A 15,961-nucleotide genomic window follows, 5' to 3' on the forward strand; every position below is an offset into this window, starting at 1 on the left:
CAGATAGTTAATGCGCTTGGCTGCTAACTGAAACGTTGGGGGTTTAAGTCCATCCAAGGGACCCTCAGAAGAAAGGCCTGGTGATCTACTTCTGAGCCATCAGCCATTGAAAACCCTATGGAGCACAGTTGTATTCTGATGCACATGGGCTCGCCATGAGTCCGTGCTGACTTGACGGCAGCTGGTGTGTGGTTTGAAAAAACTCCCCGCCTACCAGTTTACTGTCTGAGACACAGGTTGAGGACCCTGATAGCTAATGAATGTTTGTCGATAACAGTATATTTGGGAGAGGACATTGGTTGCAATGCTGAGGAGTCAAGCTCCTGGGAACCTATCTTAGAGAGAAGTCTTCCTCCTGAAACAGGTTCTTCCACTTACGGGATGAAGCATAAAAATCAACATGTCTTTTGTAGGAAACTGGAAATATTTAACGTATATAAATTTATTTGCCTTGGCAGTTATTTATTTACAATTGATGATTGATCACCAACAGCTGAGGTAAAAATATACACGAGGTATAAATATAATATTAAAATGCCATATTATATTTCCATTGGCAAGATAACAATGAATAAAATACTGTGGTATTTGACAAACAAGCTTGACGCATCTTTTTCTTCCTTTTTTTCCCTTTATTTCCTATTTTCCCCCCCTTTTTTTAAAAAAAAAAAAGATGCACTGTGTTGTTACACGGTGGTGATGCGGATTAATATGTGCATAAAAGAAGTCAGGTAATCTGAAGAGAATGGGCGTCTGCAATCCGGTGAGATTTGGTCTTAAGTATCCTCTAGGCCCTCGCTACTCAAAGTGAGGTCATGGACCAGCGGCAAGGGGGGGGGTCCCTGAGGCTCGTTAGGAATGCAGAATCTCGGACCCACCCCAGCGTCTGCATTTTAACAAGACCCTGAGTGATCCACGCACACTTCAGGGTTCTAGAAGCAGGGTTCTACGGGACACAACGCTCTTCATCCTTATGGTCGACGTCATCTTTTCCAAGCACATACAGCCCCATTTCTGGGGCAGGGCCACTGTTTTGCTAACAAAATTATCCATGTAAATTAAAGAAATTACAGCATTTATCGTTAAATTTAAAACGCAAGGGCAGAAGTGAATTTATTTTGCTCACAGCGCATCGTCCAAATGGTAAATTATGGGTTTGCTTTACCTCCTTAGGTAGGTGCGGAAATGGAAACCCCCTAGAACATAATTCCAACAGTATGATCTTCTCTGCAGGATACTGAACTCATATATAGCACTTTTATTCCTCTCAATGGAACAACTGCACATTGCTAATAAGAAAAAATTATACAAATGCATATAATAAAAAAGAATGGAAAACACTCAAGATTTTCTTTTTCGCCTCCAACATCAGTTGCTAACTCATATTAGTCTCTGTCAGTGGCTACCAAAACAATCAATCAATCAAAAATCCCACAACATCCCTCCCCCTGAAACCCAACACAATAATTGATCTCTCTCTACAGTTGTTCAATTACAGTAAAAACACCACTTATGTCCATTGGCAATTGGTTAAGGACAGTTGATTTGCCTTGTCTGTACAGTAATAAATAAGTTTGGGTCAAATGCATCGGGAGCTTGAGCTAGCTAACAAAGAAACACGGAATTAATAAACTTGTTTATTTTTTTCCCTAAAACTATTTAAAGAACATAGTTTTGGTCTTACGTTAATGAAAAACCCTGTCCCTCAGATGACAAGGCTTTAATGAATTCTATTTTAAAAGCGCCTATGTAACAAAATGTGAATTCCCTGAAGCTATAATGGTCTAGTCCTCTTGGATGACCATTATCTCCCTTTGTTTGTATCCAGAGTTAGATTCAGTGCAATCCATGGATATGAAAACGTCAGTTAACCATGACCAAACAGGCCACTGGTCAAACAGAATAACATTTAAGAACATTAAGAAACGTATCTATAAAGACTTTAGAAAACAGCAGTTGTACTGGCTGTGAATATGGAAAGACGATTATATTCAGCTCTGATCTCGGGGGAAATACTGGATCTGTGTCAGTCACTCGCTCTGACTCCAATCAGCGTCTGAAATCTCACCGAACCTGCATCTAGCCAGGCCCAGTGGCAACTCATGATCTAGCCTTAAATTTGGTCATGACTTCTCACCCACTGCTTCGCTTTGAGGGAGAGATACCTAGGTCTTCCCTTTATCCAACGCTCCACTCTCAGTTTTCGAGGGACACAGTCGACACACAGAACCTTTTAATGTTACTTCCCTTTGGTTAGTGAATCTTTGGTTAGACGTCACGGCAGAGTGACAGACGACACTGTCACACCCTGGTGTCGGCGGCAGACCCTGCTCAGCACGTATGTCAGTGAGGAGATGAGAACGCGAGCTACGTGAGGACGGGGCTCACGGAATCATGCGCTCCTTTTTAAAGAGCTCCGCTCCGTATAAAATTGGTATTTTACATATATACAGTAAAGATAGAGATATGCACACATATGTACATACGCTGTACATATATTTATTTACAGTTAAGAATATGCTTCTTGGAAGCCTTTAAATAGCAAATTAGGCAATGCACAAGGAATAATCCATTTAATTTTAAGTAGCATAGATAAATGTTCTGATTTTTTAAAAATATTATATTAGTAGGGATATAGCCGTCTCCAGGAGGCTAGAAGAGTTCTCACAAATTCTCGCATCTTCAACCTTCCGACTCCAGAACGGTCCCATTTTCAGCATGAACCACACTTGGCGGTCTCTCTCTCTCTCGCTGCCACACGCCCACGCTCTCCCACAAGTGTCTGCTTCTCCCTCCTCTTCCCTGAGCTTGACGACACACTTGGCAGAAGACTCAGATTTTAGTTTCTGGACCCTCGGCAATGAGGGGCTGAAAAGAGTTTCTGATCCTGGCCACTTCCGCTGTGCACAGGTATCCAAAGCCTTTGTTGTACCACTCTGGGGAGCGACCCCTGTGGGAAGAAAAATCAGAGAGGAAGTGGAAACGTCTTTTCCTAAATCAGAACAGTCTGTCCTGGCACACAAGGCTGTCCTTGTGCCTTGCTTTTTGGTACATTTGTGAACAGCTTGGGCATGCCTCCTCGAGGTTCTGAGAACCCCGTTCTGTCATCAGCCACCTTCAAACTGTCTTGGCTGCCAAGTATTTAATATATCTTTTCAGTACTCATCACATGCTCTAGAATGATACCAGTTCCTCAGGGTAAAAGGAGAAGGTTCACGCTGAATGTATAATTTACTGAGAAAAAGCAGTTAATATCCACCCAGATCGAGTCTTCGGTTCAGCCTAACGAATGTCTCCGAAGCACTGGGTTTAAGTGCACTTCTTCTCCAGGGAGGGCGAGTGGAGAGATCAGCAAAAGGAGACGGGCGTCAAAGAAACACGAGAAGGGAACTCAGATTTACTGAGTGGCTACTACACGCTAATTCTCGTGCTTGTTCCGTGCAAGAAGCACAGAAACGTAAGTGTAGACAAAAGTGAAAATCAACCAGTTGTGTGGAGTCGATTCTGACTCACGGTGACCCCTCGTGTGTCAGGATAGGGTTCTCAATGGCTGTGATCTTTCAGAAGTAGATCGCCAGGTCTTTCTTCCAAGGCACCTCTGAGTAGACTCAAACCACCAACCTTTCTTTTGGTTAGCAGCCAAGTGTGTCAACTGTCTGCACCACCCAGAGACTTGTAAAGTGAAAATAAAAAAAACAGCCAAGGGCTGGAGGGGAAATGTCAGGCATTTTGAAAAGGGGAGAAGAGAGATGGAAGAGCGATAAATAACCTCGTATGGGAGCCTGCCCACGGCCATAAAGGAAAAGCACAACGAGATACAACATGCGGGTGCCGTGCTTCCAGTCACACGTCTCCTACTCCATCGGGACAGTGTCAGCTCCCACAACGACCGTGTGTGTGCATGTATGTGTGCGTGTGCGCATTTGTGCACGTGTGCATGGATGAGCGCACTGTGTTTTCACATGTATGTGAGTGTGCGTGTTCACGTATGTGTGTGCATGCCCTGCACACCCCGACATTCTGAGGGAGCTTGGCCTCCCACCCATGCCAAGTCTCACTGAAAGGCAGTGCTTTCAACAGGCCAGCTGCTGCTAGGTGGTGGGGTGGGTGCTAGGACTGGTGCTCAGGGCATCGCCTGCTCTGGAAAGGGGTCCCGTGGGTCACGGGTATAGTCTGTGGAATTCCAGGTCGGCACACCGGACACTTTGTAGGCACTTGGATAACGATGGTGCTGGCCAAGGCTGTGACAGCTGTCGGGAGTCATCAACCACGGGTCAACCACCCCCCAGGAGGGCTTGTCTAAGCCTGAGGCCCACACGAGGGGCGCAGAGGAGAGATGGAGAGAGGGGCGTTTCTGACGACACTGCCTGGGACATCCAGCTAAATAAGCCAATAACCAAACCCAAAACCACACCCGATTCCAACTCATAGCAACCCTACAGGACAGAGGAGAACTGCCTCATAGGGTTTCCAAGGCTTTAATCTTTACAGGAGCAGACTGCCACATCTTTCTCCTGCAGAGCAGCTGGTGGTTCTGACTGCCGACCTTTTGGTTAGCAGCCGAGCACTTAACCACTGTGACACCAGGGCTTCTTAAATAAGCCAGTAAATTATTATTTAAGAAAAAGAGGTGAGGGGTGAAAGCCAGAGTCCTCATGAAGGTGCCAAGCGAACGAACTCACACACCCGCCCATGCCCGCGGTCTTTGCACCTGCCCATGCCCACGGGCCTCTGAGTTCACACTTACTTGAGGTCGACCCTGCAGATGTGGGTCAGTCTCGACTTCCCGGAGCCACATGGCTCTATCAGGTATTGAGAGTCCATCACGACCGCGCGCACACCGCCCATGGGCTGGGCTTCCTCGTGCTCCACCGACATGGACACCAGGGCGCACATCCCTTTGGGCAGATCCGTCCTCCAGGTCCTGTGGCAAACAACCCACCCAGCACAGTGATGATCAAGGGACAGAGAAGGCTGAGCACAGAGCCGAGGTGGAGGCTCACGATTCCTGCCAGACACCTGGGCTCAGACTCCAATCCTAGTCATCTGGGTAGTGGTAATGGTTTCCAAAGGAGCAATGGTGGTGCAGTGGTTGAGCACTCAGCTGCTAACTGAAGGGTCAGGGGTTCGAACCCACCAGTGGCTCCATGGGAGAAAGACCTGATAATCTGCGCCATAAAGATCACAGCCTAGGAAACCCTGTGGGGCAGTCCTACTCTGTCACACGGGGTCGCTGTGAGTCAGAATCGACTCGATGGCAATGGATTTGTTTTGGTTTGGTTTGGAATGGTTTCCACGGAGCCCCTGGGTGGTGCAAACAGTTAACATGCTTGACTGCTAACCGAAAGATTGGGGGTTCAGGTCCACCCAGAGGCGCCTCAGGAGAAAGGCTGAGCGATTTACTTCCGAAAAATCACTCACTGAAAACCTATGGAGCATAGTCCCACTCTGACACATGTATGGTCGCCAGGAGTCAGAATCAACTTGATGGCAACTGTCTGGTTGCTGCTGTTTAATGGTTTCTGTAAGTGTGTGTAAAGCTTAGACAGGAGGGACCAACCCCTGGAGGAGGACATCATGCTTGGTAAAGTAGAGGGTCAGCAAAAAAGGAGAAGACCCTCAACGAGATGGACTGACACAGTGGCTGCAACGACGGGCTCAAGCCTAACAAAGATCGTGAGGACGGCTCAGGACCGGGCAGTGTTTCGTTTTCTTGTACACAGGGTCGCTGTGAGTCAGAACCGACTCAACAGTACCTAACAACAACAAGAACAACCTTTATGGAAGCAGACCACCATGTCTTTCTCCCACAGAGTGGCTGGTGGATTCAAACCGCTGACCGTTAGGTTAGCAGCCGAGCCCTTAACCACTGCACCATCAGGCCTCTTTTCAAGTATCCGAGTGGCTCTTAAGTGGGAGAAAAAGTAAATTTGGTCTAATGGACTCCAGCAGCTACACTTTAGTTCAGTATAGAGAACAGCTGTCTCACTGTGTGCATTCCTACGCACAGAGTGCGCTGCCTCCGAAGGCAGTGGGTTCCCCATTCCTGGACTATCCATGCACGTGGTTGTTGTTGAGTGCCATTAAGTTGATTCCAACTCATAGCGACCCGACAGGACAGAGGAGAACTGCCCTGTAGGGTTTCCAAGGAGCTGCTGGTGGATTCCAACCAGCACCACCAGGGCTCCAAGAGAACCACGTAATTAAGAGAGAATCAACCCTTAAAAGTCAAGGTATTGCAATCCTGATCCAAATTCCAACAGCATCTTTAACGAGACGGAAAAACTCATCACCAAGTTCACATGGAAAGGAAAGGGGTCCCAGATAAGCAAAGGATTCTTGAAGAAAAAGAACAAAGCAGGAGGCCTCACACTGCCCGACCTCAGCCATGGTAGTCAAAACAGTCTGGGACTGGTACAACAACAAACACAGAGGCAAATGGAACTGAATTGAGGACCCAGACGTAAATCCATCCATCTATAGGCAGCTGATACTTGACAAGGGGCCAAAGTCCATTAAACTGGGAAAAGACAGTCTCTTTAACAAATGGTGCTGGCATAACTGGATGTCCATCCGTAAAAAACTGAAACAGGATCCATACCTCACACCACACACAAAAACTAACTCAAAATAGATCAAAGACCTAAATATAAAACCCAAAACGATAAAGATCATGGAAGAAAAAATAGGGACAATGCTAGGGGCCCTAATACATGGCATAAATACTACGCAAAGCAAAATAAACCATGCACAAACACCAAAAGAGAAACTGGATCACTGGGCGCTCCTAAAAATCAAACACCTATGCTCCACAAAAGACTTCACCAAAAGAGTAAAAAGAGAGACTGGGAAAAAGTTTTTGGCTACGACATATCCGACAGGGGTCTAATCTCTAAAACTGATAGACTACTTCAAAACTTCAGCAACAGAAAGACACATAATCCAATAAAAAAATGGGCAAAGGATATGAACTGACACTTCACCAAAGAAGACATTCAGGCAGCTAGCTTACACATGAGGAAATGCTCGTGTTCATTAGCCATTAGAGAAATGCAAATCAAAACTACAATGAGATACCATCTCATCCCGACAATACTGGCACTAATAAAAAAAAAAGAAAATAATAAATGTTGGAGAAGTTGCACGGATACTGGAACTCGTATGCACTGCTGGTGGGAATGTAAATGGTACAAACACTATGGAAAAAGATGTGACACCTCCTTAAAAAGCTAGAAATAGAAATACCATACAATCCAGTAATCCCACTGCTAGGAATATACCCTAGAGAAATAAGAGCCGTCACACGAATAGACATATGCACACCTATGTTCACTGCAGCACTATTCACAATAACAAAAGGATGGAAACAATCTACATGACCATCAACAGATGAACGGACAAACAAATTATGGTACATACATACAACGGAACACTAAGCATAAAGAACAACTATGAATCCGCAAAACATCTCACAACATGGATGAATATGGAGGGCATTTAGCTGAGTGAAATAAGTCAATCACAAAAGGACAAATACTGTATGAGACCACTATTATAAAAACTCAAGAAAAGCTTTACACACAGAAAAAACATTCTTTAATGGTTACAAGGGAGGGGACGGGGAGGGAGAAGAACTCGCTAACTAGATAGTAGATAAGCATTAACTTGGGTGAAGGGAAAGACAACACACAATGTAGGGGAGGTCAGCAAAACTTGACAAAGGCACAGTCATAGACGTTTCCTAGACACATCCAAACACCTTGAGGGGTCGAGTTGCTGGGCCTGAGGGCCGGGGACTATAGTCTCGGGGGACATCTAGGTCAACTGGCACAACACAGATCATAAAGAAAACGTTCTACATCCTACTTTGGTGAGTAATGTCTGAGGTCTTAAAAGGTTGTGAGCTGTCATCTAAGATACATCCATTGGTCGCATCCCATCTGGAGCAAAGGAGAACGAAGAAAACCAAAGACATAATGAAAATATTAGTACAAAGGACTAATGGACCACATGAACCACAGCCTCCACCAGCCTGAGCCCAGAAGAACTAAATGGTGCTTGGCTACCACCACTGACAGCTCTGACAGGGATCGCAATAGAGGGTTCTGGACAGAGGAGGAGAGAAATGTAGAACAAAATTCAAATTCACAAAAAACGACCAGACTTACTGGTTTGACAGAGACTGGAGGAACCCCCGAGACTATGGCCCTTGGACACCCTGCTAGCCCGCTTTTCTGACAAAGATTAGACGGGCCTAAAAAACACACAATAACACACGTGAGGAACGTGCTTCTTAGTTCAATCAAATACACGAGACCAAATGGGCAACTCCTGCCCAAAAGCAGGAGACGAGAGGAACGGAAGGAAAAACTGGACCTGACATGGAAAGGCGGAGGGTATTGTCACGTTGAGGGGATTGCAACCGATGTCAGAAAACAACACGTGTATACATTTTTCAATGAGAAATTAAGTTGACGTGTAAACTTTCACCTAAAGCACAATTAAAAAATAATTAAAAGAGTACATAATGATGAACCAGAGGAAAAAAAAGTCAAGGTACCATGACCAATTCCAAAGGCATAATCCTGTGTGAAAAGCAACCTTTAGTTTGCCACCAAAACTAACTTCATGGAGAAAGTATTTTAAATATCCATTTGGCAATTTCACTAGTCATTCCTTTTACACTGATAGCCTCTGAGAATTGTTTGTCATCGGTAATCAATACAAAAAAGAACTGGATGGTGCTTGGCTACCATTACTGATTGTTTTGATCAAAGAGGCTACCGAAGATTCCAGATCCAAAGGGGGAAGAATGAGGAAGAGAATTTCAAATTCTTAATGGAATCCAGACTTTCTGGAGCCATAGAGGCTGGATGAACCCCCAAAACTATTGCCCTGAGATAATCTTTAAACTTTAAACCTTGAACCAAAACTATCAGCTGAAGTCTTCTTTGAATCAACCTTTAGTTTATCTTAATAAGTAGGGTATGTCCGCCTTGAGTATTGTGCTCTTTTAAAGAACTATCTATACGGGATCAAGTTGACAATAGCAACTCAAAAGATTAGATGAGAAGCTTAGGGGGCAGTGAGTCTAAGTCAATGGTGGTGGAGCAATTTGGAGAAGCAGGGTGAGAACGTTGGCACAACTTGAAGGATGTAATCAATGTCACTGAGTTGTATGTGTACGAATTGTAGAAACGGTGTATGACTGTGTATATTTTCACCAAAAAAAAAAGATACATTGATCTAATTACACCTTATTCAGGTTCTTTGGTAGCCTCCATTGTTGTTCTTTCTGATGGAATACTGACTTACCAGCCCGTTTCTACTGTGCAAACTTCACATCAGGGGTGGGACATCCCATTCCAAACCCAGACAGCAGGGGACTGGAAGCCAACCCAGGAATCAATCAGAAGAGTATTTCAACGGCAGACATAAGACTCAGCACGCCTGTCAGATCCTGGAATCTGTGCACATTCAAGGGTCCCACCTTGCTCCGGACCTTCCAGGCTGTGACCATTTGCGTTCACACAAATGAGTTTGTGTGACACTCAAGTCTTGAGAGTTACACAAATCAAAGACATGCTTTCCTGGGTGTGGTGGGTGGAGCGAAAGGCAAAATCGGGAAAAAAAAGGCCAGTCAGGCTCAATATGCTTAATCTGGCAGCAAATGCAATGAGACAAACAGCAGCTATTCTTGGGCCTCTGTTTTGAGGAAATGAGCGGTATTGACAGCCTAATAAACTGTGTGCACCCCCAGAGCGGGACCACGAGAACCCGGCAGGCAGAGCTGTGGACGGGCGGAGAGAGGCTGGAAGTCAGGCAGAAAGGCAGCAATGTCAGGTCTCCTGGGGGGAACCACCCGGCCGTCAGGTTCCCAGGGGAGTGTGCATTTAGGGGGCAGAACAGTGAAGTGCTTCCTGCTCTCTAGAGCACAGCACCGCACAGCCCCGGCTCCGGCTTACCTGAGGACCACGAAGTCCCTGGAAGGATGCGGGGCCATGCTGTTCAGCACATACTGGTAGACCTCCGTGTGCTTGTCCAGAGCTTCCACAACCTTCCACTGCACAAAGTCCTCATCCCAGAGGTGCCGCTCTCTCAGCACTCGGTTCAGCACGACCGAGGGGGGCGCCTCCACCTCCACAGACGCCTTCCACAGCTTCAGGGGGTGCCTGTCGCCCACCTACAGACAACATCGCCCAAGAGCTGCTTAGAGGTGATCCGGTCCACAGACACCTACTGTGCCCCTCCGGGCATTCTAAAAGCCACAGTTCCGTAACTTGAAACAGTGATTCTACCTATGCACTTCAGGTTTAAAAGGAAAAGATGTTAATCCCTAAGCTTAAAGTAATAATAATGACATCAACCCCACCACCAGCACACACAGGGGTTACTATGCCTCAGGCATTGCCCTAACCCATGGGCTTTTTAAATAGCCCTTCTCTGACACTGAGGAGTCTTCGGGCAGTGCAGTCAATGCGCTCAGCTGCTAACTGAAAAGTTGGAGGTTTGAGTCCGCTCAGTTGTGCCTTGGAAGAAACGCCTGGCAATCTACATCCGAAAAATCAGACATTGGAAGTTTGAGTCCACCCAGTGGTGCCTCAGAAGAAAGGCCTGGCAAACCACTTTGGAAAAATCAGCCACTGAAAACCCCGTGGAGCAAAGTTCTACTCTGACACACATGCCATCGACCTGACAGCAACTGTTTCTCTGACAGTGGTACCATCATCACGCTCATTTTACAAAGGAGAAAACTGAGGCACAGAGAGGCATGTGAGTTGCCCAGTGTCACACAGCTAAGTGGCAGAGTCAGCACTGGGTCTGTATGTTTATTATTTGGAAGAGAGTCGCTTCACAGTCTCCAGGCTGCGTGTTTTACCCGCTCATGCACCCTCACTGTCCATGTGGGTAGCCTGCATACACAACCAAACCCAACCAGCTGCCGTCCAGTCAACTCCCACTCCTGGCGACCCCATATGTCCACAGTGGATCGGTGCTCCGTAGGGTTTTCAAGCCTGTGGCCTTTCGGAAGTACAGGTAGTCCCTGACTTACGACGTATGAATATGTATTCGAGTTATGACCAGCCCCACTTACAACTGTTTTTTTATGATTTGTGTATTTTTTAATGTATTAAAATTATCTGTAAGTTTATACGTAATTTTTCCAACTCCTAAAGACAAATAAAGATCGGATTTATAAAGATACTGATAATAAGAGGCAATAATAATGAAAACTAAAAAAAAAACGAGGTAGTCAACTTAACGTCAGAACTGACTTCTGATGGAATCATCAGAACAGAACCTCATTGTAAGTCAGGGACTATCTGTAGATCACCAGGCCCTTCTTCCAAGGTGCCTCTGGGTGGACTCAACCCTCCAACCTTTTGGTTACCAGCTCAGAGATTAACCATTTGAGTCACCCAGTGACTATTAAAAGAAAAAAAAGTCCCTGGTGGTTAGAATGGGCCTCTGGGGGGTACTTTTTTCCAAGGCCTGAGATTACCTTTTTGAAAGCAAGGTCTGTATTGTCTATGCTGGAGCAGATGACCCATCCTTTGAACTTCTCCTTGGCTTCTTTCTGGAGGCCCTGGACCAGATGCTCCAGGTACGCATGGAAGGTCGCACCGCTGTCCTCCAGATGCTTCCGCAGGTCTTCCAGGGTCCAAGAATGGATTTCAGCCTCCATGTATGAGCTTTGCGACTGTGCTACCATCTCATGAGGGACCTGAACTGACAGACGCACAGAAGGTCACACACCGAGCGGAGGAAATGCTGAGACCAGGAGTTAGAGAAAGCAAAGTCATTGACCAGGGGTCGAAGCATGAAGACCACTGAATACACCACGGACTGACACAAGAACGAACACATCTGTCCTGGAAGAAGTACAACCAGAATGGTCCTTAGAAGCAAGGATGGCAAGACTATGTCTCACATACCTGGAGAAGGACGTCATGCTTGGCGAAGTAGAGGGTCAGCGCAAAAGAGGAAGACCCTCAACGAGAGGACTGACACAGTGGCTGCAACACAGCAATGATTGTGAGGATGATGCAAGACGGGGCCTTGTTTCTTTCTGTTGTGCACAAGTCACTATGAGCCGGAACTGACTTGACAGCACCTAACAGCAAGGTATGAGCAACAGGCTTAGTGCCACAGGTGAGGAGACGCTTCTCAAGATCCGTGCCCAGGCTGGGAGCCCCTTCCCAAAGCCAGGAAGTACAAGTGTGTTCCTGAGACTGTATTTTCAGTGAGCCCTGTGAGAGCCGAAACCCCACTGAATCGCCTTGTTTACTTGGGTCTCGCGAGCGTTCCACCTTTGATAGGATGCAATCTTACCACTTTTCTATCACTCTCTGTTAGTGGAAAATCCTTACGTTTTCCTTTTCTGACACGGTTCTGCCTCAGGCAGGTTTTACTGTATTATTCGACACACGGCAGTGACCTCCCATTCATCCTCTCCACCTGCTGATTTTACTTTGAATGAAGTTTTATTCAGTTTGGCAACGTGTGGGCTCCGAAAGTTTTACTAACTGTGAATACAGTTCAAGCAAACAGACTTCTTATCGAAACACCAAATATGACTCCGAAATGTTGTTGTTGTTGTGAGGTGCTGTCGGGTCGGCTCCGACTTATAGCGACCCTGCGTACAACAGAACAAAACACTGCCCAGTCCTGCGCCATCCTCACAACTGTTGTTTTGCTTGAGCCGATTGTTGCAGCCACTGTGTCCATCCATTTCATTGCGGGTCTTCCTCTTGTTTGCTGACCCTCTACTTTAACAAGCATGATGTCCTTCTCCAGGGACTGGTCCCTCCTGATAACATGTCCAAAGTATGTGAGGTGAAGTCTCCCCACCCTCATTCCAAGGAGCCTTACCTTTTTAGCACACTTTGCCCCTGTACAAATGCCAATTCTACCACCAAAAGTAAGCCAGAATCCCAGTCTACTCGCTTGCTTAACATCTCGGTGGCTATATTCATAAGCTGCCGTTGATGCTCAGTCATGAGGACTGCGCAGCATCACGCACACACGGACTCGACACCTAATCAACTCCCAGGTACAGTCAAATATAACAGTTGGTGGGCTGGCCTTGAACCTAGCCACTGGAGGTCATGTGACTGTTTGCGTGAAAGCCATCGTCATGGTGACCCTCAGCGTCTTGACCTGACTCTACGTGTGGTGGAGGCAAAGAGCAGAGCTACAGAAAGTCTTACTGTCATGGTGACCCTCAGTGTCTTGACCTGACTGCACATGTGCTGGAGGCAAAGAGCAGAGCTACAGGAAGTCTTATCATCATGGCGACCCTCAGTGTCTTGACCTGACTCTACATGTGTTGGGAGGCAAAGAGTAGACCTACTGAAAGTCTTATCATCATGAAACCAGGAGCAAACAGACATAAGCCAGGTGGGTGGCAACCACGCCAAGTCTTGTCTAGTTCTAAGAGCTTAAGAAAGGCAGTGAGAGAGCCTTTCGCTCACCTCAAACAGCCGGTCGCACTCCACGATCATGTGGGCCAGCCCCTGCGCAGCGGCCAGGTTCTCGTTGAGGTCCTTTTGGTCTGGCTTCCCTGTGGCGTATTTCTTCTGTATGACTCTGTAATTGAACGTGAGTGTCCAAGCAGGCAGGAAACCACATCGCTTTTCCCTCGTGTTTCCCGCACACCCAGCTGCCGCCCAGGGCCCGGACTTTCTCATCTCCACGCGAAAACAATGACCACACATTCTAGACGCTCTGGGTCAGGCTAGGGGTCTGACGGCTCAGAACTAAACACCTCGGAAAACTACAAGGGCAGGAAGAACCCTGCTGGTTTTCACCTCTTTGTCAAAGTTTGAAACCACTTAACTGAAAGCGCTTTGGTCTTAAATAAACCAACAAAACAAAACAAATCCAAAAAATGAAACCCTTTGCCGTCGAGTCGCTTCCGGCTCATAGTGACCCTATAGAACACAGTAGAATTGCCCCCCATAGGGTTTCCTAGGCTGTAATCTTTAAGGAAGTGGACTGCCACATCTCTCTCCTGCAGAGCAGCTGGTGGGTTCAAACTGCCGACTTTTCAGTTAGCAGCCAAGCACTTTAACCAGCGCACCACCTGGGCTCCTTGGTTTTAAATAAAACGAGTCAATTCCGACTCACAGCGACCCTACAGGACACAGTAGAACTGTCCCATAGGGTTTCCAAGGAGCAGCTGGGGGATTCGAACTGCCGACCTCTTGGTTAGCAGGCGAGCTCTTAACCACTGCGCCAGCAGGGCTCCATGACCTTAAATAGACCCCTCTTATTATTAGAGATGATAAAATGCTACTTTGTCTGCTTTTTTTTTCCCTTGCCCAATCACACAAGTCTCAGGCTTCCTGGATCACCTAAGCATTCTTAATATGATGATAATGTGATAAATGTATGAACGTGAGCCACGGGAAACAGGTCGCCTTGAGACATTTTCGGATTATAAAATAAGTGCGGACAAATCCTCATGCAGAAACACAGAATGGAATTTTGTTTCAAATGGACTTAGTCCCTGGGTGTTGCAAATGGCTAAGCATTCAGCTACCAACTGAAAGGCTGCTGGTTCGAATGGACCCAGAGGTGCCCCAGAAGAAAGGCCTGATGATCTTCGTCTGAAAGGTCACACCACGAACACCCTCTGGAGCACAGTTCTACTCGGACACACGTGGGGTTGTCATGAGTCGGAGCTGACTCGACGGCAACTGGGTACTTTTGTGGGAATGCCTGGTATGAGATTACTGCGTTCCTGAGGGGAACCCACCTTGGAGAACTTTCTTTCTTCAGTAAGTTAAGATGAAAAAGGGAGGGGGCCAGACACACGGCCAGGTTCATGGGTGTCATCTGATTCTCTTCCACCAAGTTGACGACATCACTGAGGAAGCACAGCAGCGTCTGTAGGACCTCCCTGTTCTCGTCGGCCAGCAGCAAGATGGCGGCCTGCACTGCCTGGAGCTGCTGCTCCTTGGGGACGTCTGAGGAAAAGCGGGAGCCAGGGCATTAGGGGAAGCGCCACAGAGGGAGCCAGGCTACCTGATGGCCTGGACACACTCAGTGACGGGCCAGACAGTAACAGCCAATGCCCGCTCAGGGTGTGCACACTCATTCCAAGCATGGGCCACGTGCCAGACACGAATCTCAATTAAACCTCTCTGGGCTCCATGCAGCCAGCAGGCACCCTCAGTGTCCCTATAACAGCAGGAGACAGAGGCACAAAGAAGCAGTCATTGTCTGGGCCCACGGCTAGCGAGAGGCAGACCCCCCAACCCAGCGTCTCAACCACTAGGCAGCACTATTGAGAAACGAACAACGCCGCCCCCCACTTTTCATGCTCTGAGCAGTCAGCGCTGCTCACTGGGCTGAGCACGATGGTTTTCTAGTCGTTGTTCTGTTCTGGCTGAAGGTGGCGGCAGACCTGGAGCTCTGTCCACCTGGCGTCCTCTTGCCCACCTCCCCACCCCCAGCAGGCGGCCTTTGCAGAAGCCCAGGCCACCACGGGACACGATGGAAAAACCAGTGTCAGAGGGCAACAGCCTCGCCTTTCCCCACCCGTGAAAATGCCCTCTGTCCATTACTTTCTAACATGCTTTTGAAGGTCAGCTAGGAATCCCTACTCTCCCTGAGCTTTCTGTTAGCTAGGCAGTCCTGTGGTCCTGCCCCCTTTCTTGGCGCTATGCACGCTATTCTAGATCTGCATTTCTAAGTGGTGATCATTTACAGCCACGTGGATGGTCTGTCAAACTCAGTATTCAGGCTGTTCTGGACACATCCCTCCTCCCAGTCAGCTCCCTCACCCTCTTTACTTTCCGAATTCTCCCAACGATCAAGTCTTGAAGCTGCTTTGAAAAGATTAGTCCAAAGGACTAATGGACCACAACTACCACAGCCTCCACCAGACTGAGTCCAGCACAACTAGATGGTGCTGGTTACCACCACTGACTGCTCTGGCAGGGATCACAGTAGA

At 47.2% G+C, this 15,961-nt stretch overlaps 1 protein-coding gene across 1 annotated transcript in view; it reads right to left on the minus strand.

Moving 5' to 3' along the window:
* Positions 1 to 586: 586 nt before the first annotated feature.
* Positions 587 to 15,961, minus strand: part of STARD13 (StAR related lipid transfer domain containing 13) — a 68,658-nt gene continuing 53,283 nt past the window's right edge. Inside the window, exons 8-13 of the mRNA XM_023740358.1 lie at positions 14,762 to 14,972; positions 13,476 to 13,590; positions 11,504 to 11,725; positions 9,966 to 10,183; positions 4,748 to 4,924; positions 587 to 2,950 (exon numbers count right to left, since the gene is read on the minus strand). Of these exons, the coding sequence (XP_023596126.1) occupies positions 2,833 to 2,950; positions 4,748 to 4,924; positions 9,966 to 10,183; positions 11,504 to 11,725; positions 13,476 to 13,590; positions 14,762 to 14,972 (1,061 nt within the window). The 3' untranslated portion in view covers positions 587 to 2,832. The remainder of the gene's footprint in view (positions 2,951 to 4,747; positions 4,925 to 9,965; positions 10,184 to 11,503; positions 11,726 to 13,475; positions 13,591 to 14,761; positions 14,973 to 15,961) is intronic.

The sequence above is a fragment of the Trichechus manatus genome, unplaced genomic scaffold (genome assembly GCF_000243295.1).
Source record: "Trichechus manatus latirostris isolate Lorelei unplaced genomic scaffold, TriManLat1.0 scaffold00153, whole genome shotgun sequence".
Classification (NCBI taxonomy): Eukaryota; Metazoa; Chordata; class Mammalia; order Sirenia; family Trichechidae; genus Trichechus; species Trichechus manatus.